Source organism: Pipistrellus kuhlii, unplaced genomic scaffold (genome assembly GCF_014108245.1).
Source record: "Pipistrellus kuhlii isolate mPipKuh1 unplaced genomic scaffold, mPipKuh1.p scaffold_m20_p_1, whole genome shotgun sequence".
Lineage (NCBI taxonomy): Eukaryota > Metazoa > Chordata > Mammalia > Chiroptera > Vespertilionidae > Pipistrellus > Pipistrellus kuhlii.
Genome location: NW_023425404.1, coordinates 93099767 through 93126345, shown reverse-complemented (window position 1 = coordinate 93126345; position 26579 = coordinate 93099767). Strand labels below are relative to the sequence as shown.

At 38.2% G+C, this 26579-nt stretch overlaps 1 protein-coding gene and 1 pseudogene across 10 annotated transcripts in view; one reads left to right on the top strand and one right to left on the bottom strand.

Moving 5' to 3' along the window:
- Positions 1-26579, top strand: part of LRRC49 (leucine rich repeat containing 49) — a 192066-nt gene that overhangs the window by 137060 nt on the left and 28427 nt on the right. For all 10 annotated transcript variants that reach the window (XM_036457120.2, XM_045587388.1, XM_036457148.2 and 7 more), the window contains 2 exons: positions 9203-9440; positions 10859-11044. In XM_036457120.2, the coding sequence (XP_036313013.1) occupies positions 9203-9440; positions 10859-11044 (424 nt within the window). The remainder of the gene's footprint in view (positions 1-9202; positions 9441-10858; positions 11045-26579) is intronic.
- On the bottom strand, positions 4308-5247 carry LOC118706075 (annotated as a pseudogene).

Sequence of the window (26579 nt, the reverse complement as noted above, 5' to 3'; positions counted from 1 at the left end):
TCTGTACTTCATAAGGTATATAAATGTCTCCTTACTGTGCTATGTAATTAATATACTATTGTATGTCAACTATACTATTGAATATATATATTCCTATCTTAGAGCTTAAAGTCCTTTACTGATCAAGAAGGCATAGAATATTTTTCTGATGAGTTCTTATATAAAGATTGAGTTGAATAAGTAATCTTTTGACTTAGATTAACCACTAAATGATCTTGAAGAGAATTTCTATTTGATGGCAGATTTCCCACTGTTATAGAAATAATATTTGAGTTGGGATATATCCATGTAAGTGTATTTGGCTTCATGGGGGAAAAAAATGATAAAACATAGACCCTTTGTATAAGATATTGGACCAGGTGACTCAGTCACCTGCTCTAAAACATTTGAATCATACTCGATTCTTCCCTCTCTTGTATTCTCTGCAATCAATCACTACGTCCTACATTTTTTAATGTTAATCCTCACCTGAAGATATTTTTCCATTGATTTTTTTAGAGACGGGAGGAAGGGGAAGAGGCAGAGAGAGAAACATTGATGGGAGAGAGACATATTAATTGGTTGCCTCCCACATACACCCTGACCAGGGGCTGCAGCTTAAATATGTGCCCTTGACTGGAATCAAGCATGGTACCCTTCAGTCTGCAGGCCAGCACTCTATGCACTGAGCCAAACCTACCAGGGCACTAAGTCCCACTTTTATTTTCTCTTAAATATCTGGTTCTCTTCTTTTATTAAAAGTAAACTCTAAAATGTATTGAGCTAAGTATGGTTTAGAATATTATTTTTAGTCTCCATATAAACTTTGAAAAAATATGTATTAGGATCACCATTTTGCATACCAGAAAACTGAAACTACAAAGAAATTAAATAATTTGTCCCCAAAGTCATGTTTATCAATGACATTCTACGATTGAAACTAAGGTCTGTCTGATTATCTTGTCAATACCATTTCCACTACACCATACCCTCTTTTTTATTATGCTTTTATATAATCTAACACACTATTGCACTGAGCTTCCTACTAATCTCTGTTCATCCAGCCTTTCCCTCCTACATCCTCCACAAAATGGACCTGTCTCAAGTGGGCCTTGTGATCAGAGACATATCTTATTCATCTTTGTATCCCTAACACTAGCATCTTGCTCCATGATGGCACTTTAGTGGTGATTAAAACCTTGTATTGAATATGTGCTATTACTTTATATATATATATATATATATATATATATATATATATATATATATATATATTTTTTTATTTTTTTTTTATTTATTTTTTTTTCAGAGAGGAAGTGAGAGGGATAGAGAGCCAGAAACATCGATGAGAGAGAAACATTGATCAGCTGCCTCCTGCACACCCCCTACTGGGGATGTGCCCACAACCAAGGTACATGCTCTTGACTGGAATCGAACCTGGGACCATTGAGTCCACAGGCTGATGCTTTATCCACTGAACCAAACTAGCCACGGCTGTCCTATTACTTTTTATTCAAAAATGGGTTTTTTTGCTTCTCAAACTTATAGGATAAAATCTGACTTTCCAGCTTCATCTTCAGCTACTGCTTCCTCCCATATGTTTCACTGTCCTGTCCTATGTTGCAGTGTTCCAACCATATTGAAATTGTTCTTAACTGAATGTTATATATAATTAGGCTTCTGTGTCTTTCTTTGTTTTGCTTTTTCTTACCTAAATTGTGCTTCCTCCTTATATTTCTGATGTAATTCTATTAATCTTTCAAGGACAACTTCAAATGACACCTCCTTTTGAAACCTGACTTCTCCTCTCTAGAAGAATAAATCGTTCTTTCCTCTATATTCCAAAAGCATATCATTTAAATATTCATTATTGACAATAAGCATGTTATATTAGAATAATGTCTAAATTTATCATGCTCACCACCATCCATCCAGACTGAGATATCTTTAAGGGCAAATAGGTCTTAGTTTATTTTTTTATCCCCACTAGAGACCTGGCACACAAAATTTGTGCATGGGGGGAAGGGTGTCCCTCAGCACAGCCTGAATCATCTCCAATCCAGGACCCCTGAGGGGATGACTGACTGCCAGTTTATTGGCCATCTCTCTTGCAATCCAGGACTGCTGGCCCCTAACCATTCACCTGCCTGCCTGATCAGCCCTAAGCACTCTGCCTGCCTGTCTGATAACCCTTAACCCCTCTGCCTGCCTGCCTGATTACCCCTAATCCCTCTTCCTGCCTGCCTGATTGCCCCTAACCACCTCTGCCTGCCTGATCACCCTATCTGCTCTCCCCTGCTGACCTGATTGCACCTAACTGCTCTCCCTGCCAGCCTGATCACCCATAACTGCTGCCATGATTGCTCTTAACTGCTCTCCCCTGCCAACCTAATCATACCCTATCAGACGTCTTCAAACTTTTTAAAGTGGGGGCCAGATCACAGTCCCTCAGAGAGCTGGAGGGCCGGACTATATACTACTAATTCCTACTGTAACACCTTGGCTGCGCTCACTGCCCAAAAAACCTGGCGGGCCGGATCAGACTCCTCTGCGGGCCACATGTGGCCCGCGGGCCGTAGTTTGAAGACACCTGCCTGCTTCCCTACCTGCCTAATTGCCCCTAACTGCTTCTGCTGCGGCCCCTGCCACCACGGTTTTGTCTGGAAGGACATCCAGATGATGTCTGTTCTAATTAGTATATTATCCTTTTATTAGTATAGATGGCCTACACAGTACCTAATGCAAAATAAGCTCTCCGGATTAACCATTTTATTTGATGAAGTGAGGTCATTTCTGTTGAGAAATTATATTCCATGTGTTCATTAAATGAATTTCAGAGTATGAGTAGAACATTTTATATTTCTGAGATGATAGCCCAATAAAAATGAGGAAAAATTTTGATATATCCAAAAACTTGTATGTAATTTCTATATTGATTATCCTTTGCAGTACAGATGATTTTGTTGCCCTTTACCATACTTAGGCTCTCCATATATCTATCTATCATGCCCCATATATAATGAGTTTCCAGCAAATGTTTAGTGAATAAATATTCATATATACTAGAGGCCCAGTGCACAAAATTCCTGCACTTGGGGGATCCTTAAGCCCAGCCTGCACCCTCTTGTAGTCTGCAAGCCCTTGGGAGATGTCCAACTGCCAGCTTAGGCCTGCTTCCTCCAGACATCCTTAGCACTACAGTGGTGAGAGCAGACATCCTTAGCACTGACTACCAGGAGTCAGTTCCTGCATTTAGCACCTGTCCCCTGGTGGTCAGTGTAACATCATAGCAACTGGTCATTTTGCCTTTTGGTCAATTTACATATTAGCCCTTTATGCCTGCAAGATCAGACCAAACTCAGCTCTCCTACATCCCCCAAGGGGTCCTGGATTGTGAGAGGGTGCAGGCCAGGCTGAGAGACCCCACTGTTGCATAATCAGGGCTGGAGAGGGATGCAGAAGGTTGGCCAGCTGGGGCAGGACCACCTGAGGGCTCCAGGGCATGTCCTGCCCATCTACTCAATCCCAATCAACCAGACCCCAGCAGCAAGCTGACCTAATCTACTAGTCAAAGCTTCTGTCCCGTGGTGGTCAGTGCACATCACAGCAAGTGATTGAGTGGTCTTAGCATATCAATAGCATATTACACTTTGATTGGTTGAATGGACAACTGGACACTTAGCATATTAGGCTTTTATTATGTAGGACGTCCCCTCCCACCCAGTGCATGAATTTCATGCATCGGGCCTCTAGTCCTACATAATAAAAGCCTAATATGCCCAAAATTAATGTTTATTCCACTTTTGTATCATATTCTTGGAGTATTCATCAATGTTACATGAAGAAGAAAACAAATGAAACACTAAAATAAAATCACTAATATGATCAAATAGGGAAACAAATAAATTAAAATCTAGCAGCCATCAGCAAGAATGTCCAAAGGTGTAAAACAAAGCAAAAAGAATTGCTAGAAAATTGTCTCCGTTGTACTTTTTCAAACCAGTAAAATATACTCCTCCATATAATGGAACATAAACAGAATACTTTTCTTGCAAGGCTTGGAAAAACAAGTTCTTTTTTAATCTTATGGATGGGTAAATTGTGTTTGTAAGCTATTACTGAGTGGGCCAAGAACACATTTATGGATTCTGGGGACAATGTGTACTGTAATTCTTTGATTGTGATAAGTGGATACTCTAAAAGAATTGTTTTTAAATTAATACAGAAGTGCTAGATAAAGCCAAATGTGACTTCTCTTTTATCTTAGCAACATTTAGATGAAAATCAAATTTAAATGCAGTGTACTCTGCTTTTGAAAAGGCTGTGGTTCAGCTCCCGAATCTCAATTGCTTGGTCCAGTTTCCTTTGAGAATACTCAGAAGGTGTTTTTTTTGTTTTGTTTTTTTTAAAACAAACCCCTTTTTAGTGGTGGAGCTGCTCTTAGTAGTAGCTGTGTCTGCAAGGGACTAATATCCAGTCATTATCTTTGGAGGAAGTCCTAACCTTTCCTGGTGTACCCTCCCTATATATGTAATAGCTTCTTCATATTCATACTTGGTAATCCATTTTGCTATCTTATCACCTGTAGCTCTAACATTAACAACAGCTTTACTGTAGTCATCAAAAGATTTTCCAGCCCTAATTTGTTTGGCTAGTGGATAGAGCATCAGCCTACTGACTGAGGGGATCCTGGGTTTGATTCCTTTCCAGGACACATGCAGGGTTTCAGGCTCGATTCCCAGTAGGGGATGTGCAGGAGGCAGCCAATCAATGATAGTCTTTCATCATTGATGTTTCTATCTTTCTCACTCTCCCTTCCTCTCTGAAATCAATAAAAATGTATATTGTTTAAAAAGGATTCTCCAATAAATCATGGCAGTGTCTCTAACCAAAAGCATTTGAGGACATTTTTTCTCTGCTGTTTTTTCAATGTACTTAGCCATTGTCCTCATTTGCCTCCATCATCTTCCCACATAGGCTCAATACTCCTCTGAAAAAGTAAGTAGTCACAGCCAGACATTGAATTACTAAACAACTTGATATGGTTGTAGAAAAGCCCAAAAGTCTTCAACTTAGAAATCAAACTTAAAGATCAGCCAATGGTTGGCTTGTTTTGTCATTTTTCAAAAAACCAGAGTGCCCATCTGTTCTATAAAGGATGTTTAGTATAGTTTTGTGGGTTAGCAACCTCCTGGTTAAATTCTGTTTCTCTTCTTCTGTAGGTGAGGGATTAGGAGTAGGAGTAGTTTCCAGTTACACAGTTGCCATCTTAGATTGGTCTTAAACTTTTAATTATATGGACAAATAAAAGCAAGATACTTTGAAATATCCTATATATGAAAGAGTTAGTATGTCGTGACACCCTCTTGCTGTAACAACTGATCAAAAGGAGGCTGCATGTGCAGCAGGAGCGCATGAGTGGGTGGGGCTGCGTGTGCTGCTAGGTACATGTGGATGGTCAGGGACTTGACTCTGAAGGACTTGACCAGAGGTGTGAGTGGGTTTCTGGGTCCCACCTCCTGAGGCAGCAGCAGCAGCGGAGGTGGTGGTGGCTGCGGGACTCTTTCTGGGCAGGAGTGAGGGGCTGCATGCGGGGAGGGATTTCAGGACTTGCATGATTTCGCATGCTGGGTCACTAGTATGACATAAAATAACACCACTTCTCAAAGGATTTATTCATGTTTTTGGTACATAGCTCTGATTTCCCTTCATTTTTACATTAAAATACACTTCTTTTGTTGAGAATCATGGCCATCAAGCATCATTCCATCAACTACCTACCTTTTTTTTTTTTTTTTTCTTCCTTTACATTGCTTTTTCATTATTTGTCATTGCCACAGCTAAGAATAATTCTCAATAATCCTGTGTCTATATAATTAATTCTGTCTCTTTGCTCAACACTAAAATGTAATAGATACAAAAAAAAAAATCCTAATTGTCTCACTTCATTAATTTCCTTGAGACATATTATTGAGCACATGTGCTAAGAGTTGTGTTAGATGCTGATTCTACTACAGTGAACATGACCAAGTTTGAGCCCTCAAGGATAATCGTATTTTGTGATAAGACAGATAAGTAAATAAGGTAATTGCTGTGCAAGATAGGAAGTGCCATAACAGGGTCATCCTTTTCATCAAGCATTCATTATTTTCATGGCAGTGAAATGTAACTTCTACCCTTTTTCTTATTACAGAAATGATTATATGCTCTACATAATTCAATACAAGTCTATCATTCAAAGCACAACTCTTAATTCTCATCTTTTTTTTTGTTCTATTATCAGACTTTACTTTTATAGGATTCTCATATAGAATTATTCATATATTAATGCTCATTGAATGTTTGATTATCCTATGTAATAAAACCCAAATATGCAAATTAACCGAAGGGCAGAACAACTGGTCACTATGACATGCACTGACAACCAGGGGGCAGACGCTCAACACAGGAGATGTCCCCTGGTGGTCAGTGTGTGCCCATAGGGGAACACCGCTCAGCCAGAAGCTGGGCTCATGGCTGGCGAGTGCAGTGGAGGTAGCTGTAATGCTAAGGATGTCTGGGGAAGCTTGACTAAGCTGGCAGTTATTGATTTTCAACCAGTGTGCCACAAGAATTTTTAAAATATGCAATACATGCCTACTTATTCAGGGCACTGACCTCTTTTCCCTTAAATTGTCAAATAAAAAATAGGACAACAGCCAATACAATAGCCATTCAGGTGAATGAATCAAAATTATACCTACTTATTTGCCAGTTTGGAAAAAAAAATATATTTTTAGTGTGCTTCAGAATTTTAGTAATAAATTTATATGTGCCAGGAGATGAAAAAGGTTGAAAATCCCTTGTGGCTCTGATATACATTCACTTAAGTCTAGTAAAACTTGATAAACCAACAGGATGATGGTTTGTCAGCTTTATCTTGCAACAGCACCATAATACACATTTTTAAGATCTTTAATAATGCATTTACTCAATATATATTGTGAAAAGCTCATTACTAGGCTCCAGGCCCCCAAATATGAAAAAATGTAGTATTTAGCCTTAAGGAACTCACTATGTGATATAGAGGTGGCAAAATTTTAGACATGTAATTGTGGTGCAATATGAGAAGTGATGTATTGGAGGAGAGTACAAAAGTCCATAGAAGCACAAATGGGAACAAAGCACTAATATTAATAAGGGAAAATCTGAAAGTAAAAGTGCCAGAATGAAAACACATAGGACAAAAGCCAAACATTTTTCAAATTGGAAAAAAAAAAACAAACAAAAAAACCCAGAACATTTGAGTTGAATCAAGCTATTTCTTTTCTTCTCTGGCTATCATTTAAGTAACCTTTACATAAAATGTGACTCCTACTTTGAAAATAGTAACAACTTTTATATTGAGTAGTGTATGTGAGGTGATTTTGTACATGTACACATTAATAAGTAATGGATTATTTTTCATCATTTTTATTTTAAAATGGGGAAGAAAGCTTAATTAATTTTAATGCTTATAAATGTAGTATACACATGCAAAATTTTAAACAATACTAAAGTATTCAAAAATAGAAAGTCCAAGTTACCCTTTAACCCAACTTCTGAGAGATTAACTATTGTTAAGAGTTATTTTATGTCTTATCAAGTGTTTTATAAATTTACTAGAGGCCTGATGCAAGAAAATTCATGCACTGGAGGGAGCATCCCTCAGCCCTGCCTGCTCCCTCTCATAGTCTGGGAGCCCTCAGAGGAGGGAGACAACCCAGCGATCAGGGAAAGGCGATGCCCCCATCACACCTTTGCTGCTGCCACTGCCAGCAGTGCAAGCCTCGGCCAGCCCTGGTTACCTGAGCCCCCGGCAGCCCTGGGCAGTTGGGCAGTCACAATTTGAGCCTTGCTTGCACCTCAGGCCAGTCTTGGGCAGCTGAGCAGCCAACAGCCAAGGTTTGCCTGTGCCTTGGGCTGGCCTTGGGCGGCTGGGAGGCTGAGGGGACTGGGGGACTCTGGAAGCAGGCATGTGGAGTGGCTGAGGGGAATTGGCACCGCCATCTTGTAGCTGTGCATGGCGCCATCTTTGAGGACGTGGCAGTCAATTAGCATATCCCCTCCTTATTGGCTGTGGGCACCACCATCTTTGCAACAACTTGAGGGACAATTAGCATATTCCCTCTTTATTAGATAGGATTTTTACTAGGGGCCTAGTGCACAAATTTGTGCACCTTGAAAGGAACTGTGAGCCATGAGGCTGCTGTAGGCAGCTGGTGCAAGTGTCAGTGCTGGCTGAGAGTGCACCACTGCTTACCTGCTCCATCATTCTGCCGCAGCTGATGCCCACCATGTTCTGCACACATCCCCTGGTTGTCAGCGCACTTCATAGTGACTAGTTGTTCAGTTGTTCGGTTCCCATTGTTCTTCCATTCAGCCTATTTACATATTAGCCATTTATTTTATAGGATAGGATATTCCATGGTTCTTAATATAGAAAAAATGTTTTGTAAAATGTGTGTGTGTGTGTGTGTGTGTGTGTGTGTGTGTTTCCCAGCTGGACACTGGAATGCCTTATAGATTACAACAAAAATCTATTTGTATTGCCATGAAAACATCTATGATACATTAAATGGATTGCTTTCTAACTATCAATATATACAATATCAATTATTTTTCATTGACATAAAAATTTGGGTTTAAAGCTGTTAATTTTTATGCACATGTGCCTCTTTTTGAATTAAAATATAAGGTGTCCCAAAAAATGTATGGACACACTTTGAATAATTATAAAGGCAGTGTTTGTTCAAATACATTTCATTTTCAAAATTTATCTATCAGCTGTTAAAAGTATATATAAAATTTTGAGATTCCCTGTATATGACTAGAAGAGAAAAGTATAGAACTGGATTGAAGGAATTAGTCAAAGAACATATATGCTTAACCCATAGACACTGACAACAGTGTGGTAATGGCCAGAGGAAAAAGGGCGTGGGGACTGGGTGGAGGCAGGCAAAGGGGTTGGGAGAAAATGGAATATCTGCAATAGTGTCAACAATAAAAGTAAAATATATATGACTAGAAGATATAAAACTTCCAAATATTCTATTGAAAATTAATCTTTGGTACTCTGCGTATAATTATTTAAATGAAAAAGTAGATATAGAATTTTAAATACTTTTTCCAACTGGTCTTCATGGTCTGTTATTTACTTTGCATGATAAGACTATAATTTAAAATTGTATGTTGGCTTTTCCAGGTCTCTGGACTCAGTACTCACCAATGCTTTACAAGCCTTATCTGTCACAGACACACACCTTGTTGATGTGGATGGGGACACACTTTCCCTGTATGGCTCAGGAGCACTGGAATCTCTAGATCGGAATTGGAGCATTCAAACAGCAGGGATGGTGACAACAGTGTCCTTCACTTTCATAGAATTTGATGAAATCGTCCAAGTGCTTCCCAAATTGAAGATGAAGTTCCCTAATTCTCTGGTAAGTATTTACTTTTAGTAGTTTATTTAAATCATTCTCAGTCATGACTTGTATGTTTAGGCTACACACCTGTTTTAAACTCTTATTTATGGAGTTTCTATCTGGCAGGGAGTCTAAGCTTTTGTGTTAATTTTATGGACCTGGGGTTTAAATTGTTATTTATAAATGCTCTTGCAGCTTTCAGTTAATATTGGAAATTGTCTGTCTAGAAAATGATTTTTTATGGAGTTTAAAGAACTATTGATAGTATAATTTTATTTAACTTGTTTATTTCTTATAGAGACAGTAAAGCAACAAGCAGATTGTCAAATTACAGTGGGGAGGGGAGGAAGATCTGGGGGAGATAATAGATCAACGGAAGGACTTGTATACCTGCATATAAGTACAACCAATGGACATAAAACTCTGGGGAGGGAGGGTATTGGAAGGAGGGAGGGAGAGGGGCAAAAAAAATCAATAAAATATATATTTTTTAAAAAAGAATGTAAATACCGCTAAAAAAACAAACAAACAAAAAACACACAAACTTGTTTATTTCTAGTTTGTAAAGAAGCATTCAACAAGACCTCACCTGACCATATATTATATATTCATTTATTGTACCTGGTGCTATTGGGACATGTACATTTTAACATAATGTTCATAGTAGTCCCTTAGCAACATAAAAAATGATTACTTTGAGAGTTAGCCTTTTCCAGTTATGGTATTATTGTATTATTTATTGGTATGCTTTGGCAGAAACTGTTATTTATATATTGAATACATTCTTTCTTATTATCATTATGTTATTCTGTTAGGCCTTTTATAAGTTGTTTTTCTCCATATCAAACTCCCTAAATAAGATAGATAGAAGTGAAGATAGTATGTTTAGAAAAGAACATCCAATTTCACAGATAGAACACTTACAATAGCCTTTCAGTTTTTGTGAGACTTTAATGTTCCTGTAGTCTGCACAGTAATTGGCAAGATGCAGGTATAACACCTAACTACTAGTTCTCTCAGCAGCATTGTGAACCCTGCATTTATAAAATTCTTAAAATTTTAATTTTAATGATTTCTTTGTAGTTTTAATTTTAGCAAAAAGTATATACAATTGATTGTAATGAGTTATTGTGTTTCTGTAATTTTTAAGGATCTTAGTTTGTTAATAAATGGGGGGATGTCCTTTGCAGAAGGGAAATCATTTTGGATCCAATATTGGATGAATTAATGGATTTTATCAATGATATATTACATGGATTAAAGGTAGGTAAGGTTTAGTAGATTCAGTTGTCATAATGTAATTGAAAGCATAAACTTTAGCTGAGCCTAAAGTTTACAGATTTACTTAGAGAATAATTAGTGAAATTTAAGTGTAACTATTTTAAGATGGTTAAATTTAATGGTCAGCTTTTTGTGTGTGTGTTTTATTATTGCAGCACCTTAAATTCAAGGAAACAAATCTTGCAATGCTACAACAGTTTAATGCATTAGCACAACTCCATCGTGTTGACCAGTTGACAATTGATCCTCAAGGAAATCCAGTTGTCAATTTTACACTGTGGAAATACTATGTACTATTTAGGCTGAGCCATTTTAATATGCAGAAAATAAATGAGACAGAGGTAAGCCTAACACTAAATCACTGTGTAACAAAGGGGCTTGTTTTTAAGGGAAATGGTCATACAAATGGTCAGGAATTTAAGTAACCATGTTGGAACTTTTGAGAAATGTTGTAGGTGTTTTCCCCCAACTCTTGACAGTTAAAATGTCAAAAAGCTAAAAATGATTTATCCTAAATCTTCTAAAGCACTAGAAAATTTTGAAAATAAAATAGTAACCAGGTCATGATGAATAGTAAATACTTTTACTATTGTTTGTAAGCATTCGGAGATGTAAAAAGTTGGTAGGTTGACAAGTTAAAAAAGAAAAAAAAAAAGAAAAAAAAAGAAGCCCAGCTGTGTGGCTCAGTGGTTGAGCATTGACCCAGGAACCAAGAGGTCACTGGTTCGATTCCCAGTCAGGGCACATGCCTGGCTTTCAGACTTGATCCCCAGTAGGGGGCATGCAAGATTCACCTAATTGATGAAGTTTCTCTCATCAGAGTTTCTATCTCTCTCTATTCATGATCTTTGTATTTTTTAATTAAATCTTTATTGTTGAAAGTATTACATATGTTCCCCTTCCCCTCCCCCATTGATGCCTTCTAGCCCCCCTCACTTCCCACACCAGGTCTTCACACTATTGTTTGTGTCCACAGGTTATACATTATACATACAAGTTCTCTTCCCACCCACCCACCCACTCACCGCTGCCTTCCCTCTGAAATTCCACAGTCTGTTCCGTGCTTCTATGTCTCTGGATCTATTTGTTTATCAGTTTATTTTAATATGAGTGAGATCATGTGATTCTTGTCTTTCTCTGACTGGCTTATTTCACTTACCATCATACCCTCCAGGTTCCTCTATGTTGTGTCAAAGGGTAAGAGATCCTTCTTTCTTACTGATGCATAGTATTCCATTGTGTTAAAAAATTGTGTACCACAGTTTTTTTAGTCACTCATCTACTGAGGAGCACCTGGGCTGTTTCCAGATCTTAGCCATTGTAAATTACGCTGCTATGAACATATGGATGCATATATTCTTTCTGATTTGAGTTTCGGCTTTTTGAGGATATCTTCCTAGAAGTGGGATCACTGGGTCAAATGGCAGTTCCATTTTAATTTTTTGAGGAAACAGTATAGTGTTTTCCATAATGGCTGCTCCAGTCTTCATTCCAACCAACAGTGTACTAGGGTTCCCTTTTCACCAGTACTTGTCATTTCTGATTTGTTGATGGTAGCCATTCTGACAGGTGTGAGGAAATACTTCATAGTTGTTTTAATTAGCATATCTTTGATGATCAGTGACCTTGAGCATTTTTTATATGTATCTTGGCCATCTAATTACCACCTTTGGAGAACTAAGTCCTTTGTCCATTTTTAAATTGAGTTGTCTTCCTCTTGTTGTATGAGTTCCTTATATGTTTTGATATTAACCACTTATGATGTGTCATTGGAAAATATGTTCTTCCTTACAATGTGTTCCCTTTTCATTTTGTTGTTGGTTTTTTTTGCTGGGAAGAAGCTTTTTATTTTGATATAGTCCCAATTGTTTATTTTTTTCTTAGTTTCCTTTGCCCTAGGAGATGTATCCATAAACATATTTCTCTGAGAGTTGTTTGAGATTTTGCTTCCAATAGTTTCTGGTAGGATTTTTATGATTTCACCACTTACATTTAAGTCTTATTCATTTTGAGTTTATTCTTGTATATGGTGTAAGTTAGTCTAGTTTCTTTCTTTCTTTCTTACTTTTTTTTTTTTTGCATGTACCTGTCCAATATTTCCAACATCATTTATTAAAGTGTCTGTCTTGAATCCATTGTATGCTCTGGTCTCCTTTGTTAAATATTAATTGAGAGTAATGAATTGGGTAGATTTCTGGAGGCTCTGCTCTATTCCATTGATCTACATGCCTGTTCTTGTGCCAGTAACTGACTGTTTTGATTACAGTAGCTTTGTACAATAGTATAACTTGAAATCTAGTATTGTTATCCTTCTGACTTTGTTCTTCTTTCTCAGGATTGCTATGACTATTATGGGTCTTTTTTTGGTTCCATATAAAATTTTGGAGTATTTGTTCTAGATCTGTGAAATATGCTATTGGTTTTTTAATAGGGATTGAATCTATAGATTCCTTTGTGTAGTATGCACATTTTAATGATGTTAATTCTACCAATCCATGAACATGTTATATTCCCCTACTTATATCTTTTTTTCCTTTATTGATTAAGGTATTATAAATGTGTTATTATCCCCCAATTGCCCCCACCCCCTATCCTACCCTCACCCTCACCTCCTGTTGTCTGTGTACATTGGTTATGCTTATATGCATGCATACAAGTCCTTTGGTTGATCTCTCTGCTTTACCCCAACCCTCCCCTATCTATCTTTCCTCTGAGATTTGAGCATTTGATCAATGCTTCTCTGTCTCTGAATCTGTTTTTGTTTATCGGTTTATGTTGATCATTATTATCCACAAATGAGTGAGATAATGTAATATTTATCTTTCTCTGATTGACTTATTTCACTGAGTATAATGCTCTATAGCTCCATCCATGCTGTTATAAATGGTAGGAGTTCCTTTCTTTTTACAAAATCATAGTATTCCATTGTATAGATGTACCATAGTTTTCTAATCTACTCATCTTCCAATGGGCACTTAGACTGATTCCAATCTTAGCTATTGTAAATTGTGCTGCTGTTAACATGGGGTACATATATCCTTTCTGATTGGTGTTTCTAGTTTCTTGGGATATACTCCTAGAAGTGGGATAACTGGGTCAAATAGGAGTTCCATTTTCAGTTTTTTGAGGAAACTCCATTCTGTTCAGCACAGTGGCTGCACCAGTCTGCATTCCCATCGGCAGTGCACAGGGTGCCTTTTACTCCACATTCTGACTAGCACTTTTCGTTTGTTGATTTGTTGATGATAGCCATCTGACAGGTTTGAGATGGTACCTCATTGTCGTTTTGATTTGCTTCTCTCAGATGAATACTGACTTTGAGCACGTTTTATATGTCCTTGGCCTTCCTTATATCTTCTTTTCAAAAGTATCTATTCAGTTCCATTGTCCTTTTTTAAAAAAAATCTTTATTGTTCAGATTATTACAGTTGTTCCTCTTCCCCTCCCCCCATAGTTCCTCTCCATGCATTTCCCACCCTACCTTCTGCCCTTTTCTCCCCCCCCACCCCCCGTTCTTGTCTATAGGTGTAAGATTTTTGTCCAGTCGCTTCCCACACCTCCCACACCCTCTTCGCCTACAAGAATCGTCAGTCCATTCCCTTTCTATGCCCCTGATCCTATTATATTCACCAGTTTATTCTATTTATCAGATTTTTATCCACCTGATTTTTAGATGCACTTGTTGATAAATATGTATTTGATCCCTCATAAACATAGATGTCAAAATCCTCAACAAAATTCTAACAAATCGGCTCCAGCAGAACATCAGAAAGATCATACACCATGACCAACTAAGATTTATTTCAGGAATGCAAGGATGGTACAATGTCCACAAATCAATAAATGTGATACTCCACATAAACAAATTGAAAGATAAAAATCCTATAGTCATATCAATTGATTCAGAAAAAGCATTTGATAAAATCCAACACCCTTTCTTGACAAAAGCTTTCAACAAGGTGGGAGTACAAGGATCATACCTCAACATAATAAAAGCTATTAATGATAAACTCACAGCCAGCATCACACTCAATGGGCAAAAACTAAAACCATTCCTTTTAAGAACAGGAACAAGACAGGGATGCCCACTCTCACCACTCCTGTTTGACATAGTACTGAAAGTACTAGCCATTGCAATTAGACAAGAAGAGAAAATAAAAGGCATCCAAATTAGAAAAGAAGAAGTAAAGTTATCCTTATTTGCAGATGGCATGATATTGTACATAAAAAACCCAAAAGACTCCATTAAAAACTAATAGACTTAATAAATGAATTTGGCAATGTAGCAGGATACAAAATTAACTCCAAAAAATCTATGGCTTTTCTAAACACCGATAGTGAACTTATAGAAACAGAGACTAAAAAAGCAAACCCATTTACCATCACACCTAAAAAATTAAGATACTTAGGAATAAACTTAACTAAGGAGGTAAAAGACCTATACCCAGAAAACTACATGTCACTGGACAAAGAGATAGAGGAAGATGTAAACAGATGAAAGAACATACCATGTTCATGGATTGGTAGAATCAACATCATCAAAATGTCCATACTTCCCAAAGCAATCTATAGGTTCAATGCAATCCCCATTAAAATACCAATGGCATATTTCACTGACCTAGAAAGAACTCTCCAAAAATTTATTTGGAACAATAAAAAACCCGGAATAGCCACAGCAATCCTGAGAAAAAAGAGTAAAGTAGGAAGGACCTCAATACCAGATTTCAAGCTGTATTACAAAGCCACTGTTCTCAAAACAGCCTGGTACTGGCACTAGAATAGACATATAGATCAATGGAATAGAATAGAGAATCCAGATATCAACCCAAATCACTATGCTCAATTAATATTTGACAAAAGAGGCATGAATATACAAGGGAGTCAAGACAGTCTCTTCAAAAAATGGTGTTGGGAAAATTGGACAGATACATGCAAAAGAATGAAACTAGACGACCAACTTACACCATACACAAAAATAAACTCAAAATGGATACAGGTCTTAAACATAAGACAGGAAACCATAAAAATACTAGAGGCATCCACAGGCAGCAAAATCTCAGACATATTCCAAAGAACTTCTTCACTGATACTGCCCCTAGAGCAATGGAAGCTAAAGAGAAAATAAACAAATGGGACTACATCAAAATAAAAAGCTTTTTTACAGCAGAAGAACATATTTGCAAATGTTATCACTGATAAAGGTTTAATCTCCAACATCTACAGACAGCTTATACAACTTAATAAAAGGAAGATAAATGACTCAATTAAAAAATGGGCAATGGACCTAAATAGAATTTTTTCAAAAGAAGTCAGAAGGAAGGCCAAGAAGCACATGAAAACATGCTCTAAGTAACTAATTATCCAAGAGATGCAAATCAAAACAACAATGTGGTACCATCTCACACCTGTCAGAATGGCCAACATCAGCAAATCAACAAACGACAAGTGTTGGTGAGGTTAGGGAGAAAAAAAGGAACCCTTGTGCACTGCTGGTAGGAATGCAGACTGGTGCAACTACTGTGGAGAACAGTATGGAGTTTCCTCAAAAAACTGAAAATGGAACTCCCATTTGACCCAGTAATCCCACTCCTAGGAATATATCCCAAGAAACTAGAAACACCAATCAGAAAGGATATATTCTCCCCTATGTTCATAGCAGCACAATTTATAATAGCTAGGAGTTGGAAACAGCCTCTGTGCCCGTTAGCAGATGGTTGGATCCAAAAACCATGGTACATCTACACAATGGAATACTATGCTGCCATAAAAAAGAAGGAATTCTCATCATTTGCAGCAACCTGGATGGAATTGGAGAACATCATGCTGAGTGAAATTAGCAAGTCAATGAAAGAGAAACACCTCATGACCTCACTCATTTATGGATAATAAAGAATATTATAAACTGATGTACCAAAGATAATATAGAGACAGTAAAGCAACAAGCAGACTGTCAAATTATAGCGGGGAGGGTAGGGAGATCTGGGGGAGATAAGAGATCAACTGAAGGACTTGTATACCTGCATCTAAGTACAACCAATGGACACAAAAGTCTGGGAGGGAGGGCATGTATGGGAGGAGGAGAATGGTAAGATATGTACACAGATAATAATTTAATAAATAAAAAAAGATAAATATGTATTTGTTGTCATTTTGTTCATAATTTTTAACTTTACCTTTTCTTCATCTTCTTAGAGAATACCCTTCAGCATTTCATATAAAATCTGGTTTGGTGGTGATGAACTCCTTTAGCTTTTTCTTGTCTGTGAAGCTTTTTATCTGACTTTCAATTCTAAATGATAACTTTGCTGGGTAGAGTATTCTTGGTTGTAGGTTCTTGTTATTCATCATTTTGTATATTTCTTGTCACTCCCTTCTGTCGTGCATAGTTTCTGTTGAGGAGTCAGCTGACAGTCATATGGCTACTCCCTTGTAGGTAACTAACTGTTTTTCTCTTGCTGCTTTCAAGGTTCTCTCTTTGTCTTTTGCCCTTGGCATTTTAATTATGATGTGCCTTGGTGTGATCCTCTTTAGATTTATCTTCTTTGGGGTTCTCTATGCTTCCTGGACTTGTAAGTCTATTTCTTTCACCAAATAGGGGATGTTTTCTGTCATTATTTCTTCATATAGGTTTTCAATATCTTGCTCTTTCTCTTCGTCTGGCACCCCCATAATTCGGATGTTGGTACACTTGAAGTTGACCCAGCAGCTTTTTATACTGTCTTCATATTTTTGGATTCTTTTGGCTTTTCTGGTTGGGTGTTTTTTGCTTCTTCATATTTCAAATCTTTAACTTGATTCTTGGGATCCTCTAGTCTGCTGTTGAATTTCTGTTTATTATTATTTATTTCATTTAGTGTATGATTAATTTCTGATTGTTCCTTTTTCATATCCTTGTGGGTCTCACTAAATTTCTCAGTGTTTCTAGAAGATTCTTGAGTAACCATATAACCATGGTTTTAAACTCTATATCCAGTCGGTTTTCCTCCATTTCTTTCATTTGTGATCTGTTTCTTGGTCTCCACATTTTGTCTGCTTCCCTGTGTTTGTTTTTATGTACTGGCAGTGCTAAGTCTCCTTGAGTTGATAGAGTGGCCTTGTGTGGTAGGTGTCCTATAGAGCCCAGTGGCTCAGTCTCCCCAGTCACCTGAGGTGGACACTCGTGGTGCACCCCTCTGCAGGCTGTTTGCACAGTTTTATTGTAGTTGTCCCTTGATTGCTATTGGTATCACTGGGAGGAATTAACCTCCAAGCCAAATGGCTGTGATGACCAGCTGTGTCTACACTGGAAGATTTTTAGCACAGGAGATACCCTTATGGGGCATGACTTGCTTCAATAGGGCTTTGGTGCTCACTGTGTCTGCCCCTTGAGTGTGTCTCTTGTAGATCTGAAGAGTTGTAATCCAGTAAGGTCTCACTCTGACCACTGGGTACAGCCAGCCATTGCGGGGTGGCTCCTGGCAATGGCTGACCTTGCACCTCCTTGGAGATCCAAGGAGGTGCAAGGTCAGCCATTGCCAGGAGCCACCCCGCAGGAGCTACAGAGACACCTGCAGATTCTTCCTCTTTGTATGGAGTTTGGAAGTGCCCAGATGAGGCCTAGCTATGAAGCAGGGCCACTGTGCTACCAGGTTTTGGGCCTTCTTTTGGAAGCTCTGGGGATCTCTGACCCAGCTGCAGTTTGAAAGGATTTAGGCTGAGAAAGGACAGACCATTCATATGCAAAAGCCAATGCGCACAGCTTGAGTGGGGTTGTAAATTGGGTGGGGTGGGGTCTCTGGGAATCACAGGAGCAAACAGCAGTGGCTTCCAGTCAGCTCTGAACCAGAGAAGTCCCTGGTTCTCAGCAACCCATACCCCCCTGCAGAAACAATGATCCCTGCAAGCACCTCTAAGAGAAAGCTGCTCTTGCATTCCTGTTCCGATGCTAGACAGTCCAGTTTCTCCCCTATATGCCTGGGTCTCCCAGAGTCTCGCCTGGAACTGGAATTCAGCGCAAGTGGGAGCTTGTATCTCCCTCCCTGTTAAAAGAGCAGCACATCCAGGTGCCAGCACTTTCCATGCCTCTGCACCTCTTACCAGTCTCAATGTACTTTCTTCCCCTCTCTAGTTGTGGAACTTCCACTTAGCCAGCTTTCCCCCAGTTCTGAGTAGTAGTTGTTCTGCCATTTAGTTGTGGTTTTGATATGGTTGGTTGTGAGAGGCAGCAAGTATAGGTGATTATCTATTCCACCATCTTGGTTCTCCTCCAGTTGTCCATTTTTTGATTGGGCTGTTTATCTTCCTTTTGCTAGGTTGTATGAGGTCCCTGTAAATGTTGGAGATTAAACCCTTATCAGTGATAATATTGGCAAATATGTTCTTACATGCACTGGGATTTCTTATTTTGTTGATGTTTTCTTTTGCTATGCAGAAGCTTTTTATTTTGATATAGTCCCATTTGTTTGTTTCTCTTTAGTTTCCACTGCCCTAAAAGCTATATTGGTGAAGATATTGCTTCAACATATATCTAAGATTTTGCTGCCTGTAGATTCCCCTAATGTTTTTATGGATTCCCATCTTACATTTAAGTCTTTTATCCATTTTGAGTTTATTTTTGTGTATGGTGTAAGTTGGTGGTCCAGTTTCTTTTCTTTTCTTCTTCCTTTCTTTCTTTCTTTCTTTCTTTCTTTCTTTCTTTCTTTCTTTCTTTCTTCTTTCTTTCTTTTTTCATTTTTCTGACTAAATTTCTCAGCACCATTTATTGAAGAGACTATCTTGACTCCATTGTATGTTCTTGCCTTCGTTGTCAAATATTAATTGAGCATAGTGGTTTGGGTCAATTTCTGGTTTCTCTATTCTATTCCATCTGTCTGTATGTCTGTTCTTGTGCCAGTACTAGGCAGTTTTGAGAACCGTGACTTTGTAATACATCTTGATATTTAGTATTGAGATCCATCCTACTTTGTTCTTCTTTCTCAGGATCACTGCAGCTATTCAGGGTCTTTTTTTTATTCTATTGTAGATGAATTTTTGGGGAGTTCTTTCTAGGTCTATAAAATGTGATGTTGTTATCTTAATGGGAATGCATTGAATCTATAGATTGCTTTGGGTAGTATGGTCATTTTAATGATGTTGATTCTACCAATCCATGAACATGGTATGTTCTTCTACCTGTTTATTTCTTCCTCTAACTCCTTTTTTTCAAGGTCCTGTAGTTTTCTGAGTAGAGGTCTTTTACCTCCTTAGTTAATTTTATTTCTAGGTATCTTAATTTTTGTGTGTGTGCAATGGTAAATGGGATTATTTTTTTTAATCTCTTTCTGTAAGTTCACTATTAGTGTGTAAAAATGCCACATATTTCTTAACATTAATTTAGTATCCTGTTACATTGCCAAATTCACTTATTAAGTCTAATTATTTTTTTATGAGTCTTCGGGGTTTTCTAAGAACAGTATCATGTCATCTGTGAATAATGACAATTTCCAATTTGGATGCCTTTTATTTCTTCTTATTGTTTGATTGCTTTGGCTAGCACTTCCAGTATTATATTGAACAGGTGTGGTGAAAGCGGGCATCCCTGTCTTGTTCCTGTTGTTAACGGAAATGGTTTTCATTTTTGTCCATTGAGTATGGTATTGGCTGTAGATTTGTCATACAAAGCTTTTATTATGTTGACGTATGATTTTTCAATTCCCATTTTGCTGAGCGTTTTTATCAGAAAAGAGTGTTGGCCTTTGTCAAATGCCTTTGCTGCATCAATTGATAGGATTGTGTGATTTATCTCTCACTTTGTTTATGTGATGGCACTGAAGCCATGTGATTGAGGTGTCTGTGGGAAGCTATCCAGGAAGAGGAATTCAGAATTTCTATGGCCCTGGCTGTACACCCTTGTTTGGATGAGAGCATGCCTAGGGGTGGGGGTGGGTGGGGGAGCCTCACAGTGGCACCGAAGGGCAGCCTATGGATTGATGGGCTCAGGAGCCCTGCACTCTAGAAAGCGCAACTATGGTGGTGTGTTTGCCAGTGTGGCATTGACACACACTGAGGAGCCCTGATGCTGAAGTTGTGTGACTGAAGGTGTCTATGGGCAGGTATCCAGGATGAGTGAACTCAGAATTTCCACTCCTGGGGCACTATACCCTTGTTTGTATAAGATCGCACCCAGCAGGGGCTCACAGTGGCATCCAAGAGCTGCCTGTGGAGTAGTGGGCTCTGGAGGCCTACACAGTGGAAATGTGCAAATGTGGTGTCTAGAGGTCTGCTGCTGGGGAGGGGGAAAATTGCACTTATTGCTGTGGGAGCAGTGCACCTTTGGAGGTGGAGGTCTTTAGGTCTGTGAGTCTGCAGGTAGGGCAGCAGGATTTTAGATGGGGTGGCTGTCGAATCACAGGCAGTGTCCAAGGGCTATCTGGGTGGTGGTGTTGATGAGTTTCTAGAAGAGGCCACTCTCCCATTCAAGATGACATGGGCTCCGAGTCCGAGTTGTCTGCATCAGTGGTAGGTTCTCCCTGTCCAGGAGATACTCTTGCTGATACTCCTGTATCTGCCAGCCCCTGATACTCCTTCTGGATTTAACTGTCCCTCACTCACACACACACACACACACACCCCACACATCCACACACTCTCCTTTCACTTCCTCACTCACATCCTCTCCGTCACTCATGTCCTGCCAGCCACCATCCTACTCTCTGTTTATATCTTCTTTAACTCTTTTTTCAATGTTCTCTAGTTCTAGTACAAATCTTTTTCTTCCTTGGTTAAGTTTATTTCTTAATATCTTTTAATTTTGTTGTTGTTATGATAAATGGGATTGTATGTTTAGATTCTCTTTCTGTCAACTCATTATTAATATATAAAAATGCCATGGATTTTGGGGTGTTAATTTTATATCCTGCTCCATTTCCAAATTAATTTCTTAAGTCTAGTAGCTTTTTGGTGGAGTGTTTAGGATATTCTATGTGTAATATCATGTCATCTGCAAATAATGACAGTTTTACTTCCTTCTTTCCAGTTTGGATGCCTTTTATGTTTTTTTCTTGTCTGATCACTGTAGCTAAGCCTTCCAGTACTATGTGGAAGAAGAGCGGTCAAAATGGACAACCCTATTCTTAGGGGAAATGTTTTCAGTTTTTCCCATTGAGAATGATGTTGGCTGTAGTTTTGTCATATATGGCTTTTATTATGTTGATGTTGAGATATGACCCCTCTATTTCCTTTGCTGAGATTTTTTATTAGAAAAAAAAAAAAAAACTAATGGCCTGGTGCATGAAATCATAGGCCCTAAGCCTGGCCTATGATTAAGGTCAATCTTCCCTGGCTGCCGACCCTGCCCCCTGCCACCTGTATCTGCTGCCACCCACCTCTGCTTTCCCATTTCCCATGGGGCGAAAGGAGCCTGCGGGCTGGGGCAGCTTTTGTGTTGACTGTCTGCCCTCTTGTGGTCAGTGTACGTTATAGTGACTGGTAATTCCACCATCCAATTTGCATATTATGCTTTTATATATATTGATGGGTATGGTATTGGATTTTATTGAATACTTCTACTTCTATTGATATGATTATGTGATTTTTGTCTTTTAATTTATATGGTGTATCACATTTATTAATTTTCAAATATTATACCATGCTTGCATCCCTGGAATAAATGCTGCTTACTCATTGTGTATGATTTTTAATGTACTGCTGGATGTGATTTGCTAATATTTTGTTGAAGATTTTAGCATCTGTGTTCATCAGGGATATAGGCATGTAGTTCTTTCTTCATAGTGTCTTTATCTGGTTTTGAAATTAGGATAATTCTGTCCTCATACAAAGGACTTGGCAGTATCCCTTACTCTTGCATTTTTTTTTTTGAATAGTTTGAGAATAATAGGTATTAGTTCTTCTTTAAAGACTTAATAAAACTCCCAAGTGAAGCCATCTGGACCAGGGCTTTTATTTGCTGGGATTTTTTTTTTATTGCTCTTTTTTGTTTTATCAGTTGTTACAGGTCTATTCAGGTTTTCTGATTTTGCCTGATTCAGTTTTGGAAGATTGTATATTTTAGTAATTTTTCCAGTTCATCCACATTGTCCAGCTTATTGACATATAGTTGTTCATAGTATTTTTTTTACAATTCTTTGTATTTCTGTGGTGTCAGTTGTGACTCCCCCACCTTCATTTTTTATTTTATTTAGTTGAGTCCTCTTTATTTCTTGGTGAGTCTGGCTAATGGTTAATCAATCTTGTTTATCTTTCAAAGAACCTGGTCTTCATTTCATTAAATTTTATTATTGTTTTGTTGGCTTCTATGTCATTTATATTGCTCTAATCTTTATTATTTCCTTTCTTGGGCTTTGTTGTTCTCTTGTTACCCTGGGCTTTTCTTGTTGTTCTCTTTCTAATTAGTTAAATTGTAGGGTTAAAAAGTTTATTATGGTTTTTTTGTTTGCTTGTGTTTTTTTGTTGTTGTTTGAGGTATGCCTGTAATGCTATGAAATACCCTCTCAGGACTGCCTCTGCTGTGTCCCATAGATTTGGGGTCTTTATGTGTTCGTTTTCATTTGTTTCCAGGAAGTTATTGATTTCTTTCTTGATCTCATTGGTAACCTATTCATTGTTTAATAAAATGCTATTTAGCATCACTGTCTGAATTTTTTAGTGTTTTTTTTCTGCAGTAAAATTCTAGTTTCATTCCATTGTGATCTGAAAAGTTGTTTGATATGATTTCAATCTTCTTGAACTTGTAGAGACTTACTTTGCATCCTAACATGTGATCTATCTTTGAGAATGACCCATATGCACTTGAGAAGAATGTATATTCTATAACTTTGGGGTGAAATGTTCTATAAATATCAATTAAATCCATCTGATCTGGTGTGTTATTTAGAGTATTTGTTTCCATGTTAATTTTTTGTCTGGAAGATCTGTCCAGTGAAGTTAGCAGCATGTTAAAGTCCCCTACTATAATGGCATTGCTGCCAATCTCTCCCTTAAAGTTCTCCAGAATATTTTTTATATATTTAAGTGCTCCTATATTGAGTGCATATATGTTTACCAGGGTTATAACCTCTTGTTGGGTAGATACCTTTAGTATTATGTATTCATTTTTATTGTCTCTTGTGACGGCCTTCATTTTGAAGTGTATTTTGTTAAATATAAGTATTGCCGCCCCAGGTTTTTTGTTTGTTTCTATTTGCATGGAAAATTTTTTTTCCATCCCTTCACACTCATCCTGTGTGAGTCTTTTGTTCTGAGGTAGGTCTCTTGTAGACAGCATATATTTTGATTATGTTTGAGTACCCATTTGTCTATCGTATATCTTTTTATTGGAGCATTTAATCCATTAGAATTTAAGGATATTTTTGATAAGTACTTATTTATTACCATTTTAATTCTTCTGTGCCTATGTTTCTCTTTTTTCTTCTCATTACAGCAATCCCTTTAGCATTTCTTATGTGCTGATTTGGTGGTAACAAACTCCTTTAGCTTTTTTTTTTTTTTTGGTCTGGGAAAGCTTTTTTCCCCCACCATCTATTTTGAATGATAGCTTTGCCAGATATAATAAATTTGGTTTCAGATTCTTGCTTTTCACTACTTTGAATACTTTATTCCATTCCCTTCTAACCTGTAGAGTTTCTGATGAGAAACCTGCTGAAAGTCTTATGGGAACTCCTTTGTAGATAACAAATTCCTTTTCTCTTGCTTCCTTTAAGATTCTATCTTTGTCTCTAATTTTTGACATTTTAAATCTGATGTGTTGGGCACGGGCCTATTGGGTTCTTCTTTTTTTAAAATATAGTCTATTGATTTCAGAGAGGAAGGGAGAGAGAGAGAGTGATAGCAACATCAATAATGAGATAGAATCATTGATGGGATGCCTCCCACTGATTGAGCTCACAACACAGACATGTACCCTTGTCTGGAATAGAACCTGGGACCCTCCAGTTGTAGGCGGATGCTCTATCCACTGCACCAAACTAGCTAGGACTATTAGGGTTCTTCTTGCTTTGGACTCTCTGTGCCTCCTCAATCTGTGTGGCTTTTTCCTTCAGCAGGTTAGAGAAGTTTTCTGCCTTTATTTCTTTAAACATGTTCTCTACTCCTTGCTCACTTTCTTCCCCTCTGACACATCTGGTATGCAAATATTATTAGGTTTCATGTTGGTCCACTGCTTCATTAAGCTGTTCTCCTGTGTTTTATTGTTTTTTCTTTTTGCTTCTCTGGTTGAATGATTTTTTTTCTACCCTATTTTCTTAATTCAGTGATCTGATTCTCAGCTACCCCTAATCTGCTGTGTATTTCTTCCACTGTGTTCTTTATTAGTGCTGTGTTCTTCTTTATAATTACTATATCTTTTTTTTCATGATGTTGAGCATCTTTGTCATCATTACTCTGAATTCTATGTCTAATAAATTTCTTACCTACATTTTATTTAGCTCTTCTGGAAAATTCTCTTATTTATTTGTTGGGGGCTTATTTATTTATTTATTTATTTATTTATTTATTTTTTGCCTCCCCCTTTTGGCTTTCTGTTTGGGTTTGTGTCTATGTATGAGGTAGATATGTTACTCCTCCCAATCTCCATTTCTGACTGTCCCTGAGAACCCTGTTTGGGGCTATCAGCAATCCACACCTTGCAGCTGCCTCTGCTAGGCCTGAGTGCCTTTGAAAAGGTCCAAGATGTGCACCAAGTTCAGCTTTTCCTAGCCCCAGTCTAGGGATTAGATCAGGCAAAAACTCAAAGCATCCAAAGACAGGCCTTTACCTGCAGTCTGATTGTTATCAGCCCTGATTAGCCTCAGGCTATCAACCACAGGGTCAGGGGACAGGTCTTCCAAAAGTGGGGGAAACTGCCTTTCCCTCAGGCAAAAATCGCCCGGATCACCAGGAGAAAGATTTCCTCCACAGAGTCAGGGCATGACTCAGCACAGGAAACCTGGGTGGCTGCCTAATGAGTTCCATCCCCAGAGCCCCCATTCCTGGTTTCTGCTCACACAGCTCCTGTCCACTCTGCCCTCCCTCTGCCAGAGCCTAGGGTGAGTGGCTGCACATGAAATTTTGTTCATTGGACCTGTAAGTGTGTGCCTGCATTTCCAGCAGTCTCTCTCTGGCAGACAATAACCTTGCTGCTTTTCACAGCCAGATATTGTGCGGGAACCTTTCTAAATTCTGGTGCTCTAGGCTGGGAAGCCCAACTTGGGTTTTAGGACTCCAGTGTTCTCCACAGCTGAGCTAACCATCTGGAACTTCAGCTGCTGTCTATGGGAGCCTGACCAGCCTTCTCGCATCTCCGCATTTCCTCTCAGTCTCTATAGTGGTCTCCACTTTCTGTCCTTGGTTATCAGGGTTCTCTCCAGCTAATCTTCAATTGAATTTTCAGGGTGTTTTTTTGTATTTTTGTTTCATTTCCAGTTTGTTCCTGGGATAGTGTCAGTGTAGCTTGTACTTACTCTCCTCATTTTAAAATCTCTTGTGATCTTTGTATTTTAAAAGTGCTTTGTAGACTGCCTCGCATGCAACAGGGGATAAGGAAATAATACCCAAAAATCAACTAGTAAAGGTTGTGGAAGAAGAAGTTAAGAGCAAAATGGGGGGGGGGGGGGGGGGGAGTGAATATACACAGGGAAGAATAGTGATTATAAAAGAAAGGAGGAAAGGAGAAATAATCAAGGAGGAAAGATAAAAAAGAAATAAAAAATTAGAGCAATATAGGAAATCAAAAAAGCATAAATAAATTTCTGGACTGCTTTTTTAATAGTTTGTAAGAGCTGCCTGTGGCATATTTGCATTTTTATAGCTCAGGCCTGGAACCTGAATAACTGGAAAGTTATTAATAAAAAGTGTGTGTTTTTTTCAGATTGATTCTGCTAAGCTTGTCACAAGGGTATTCCCCTAGCTACCCAAAGACCATAT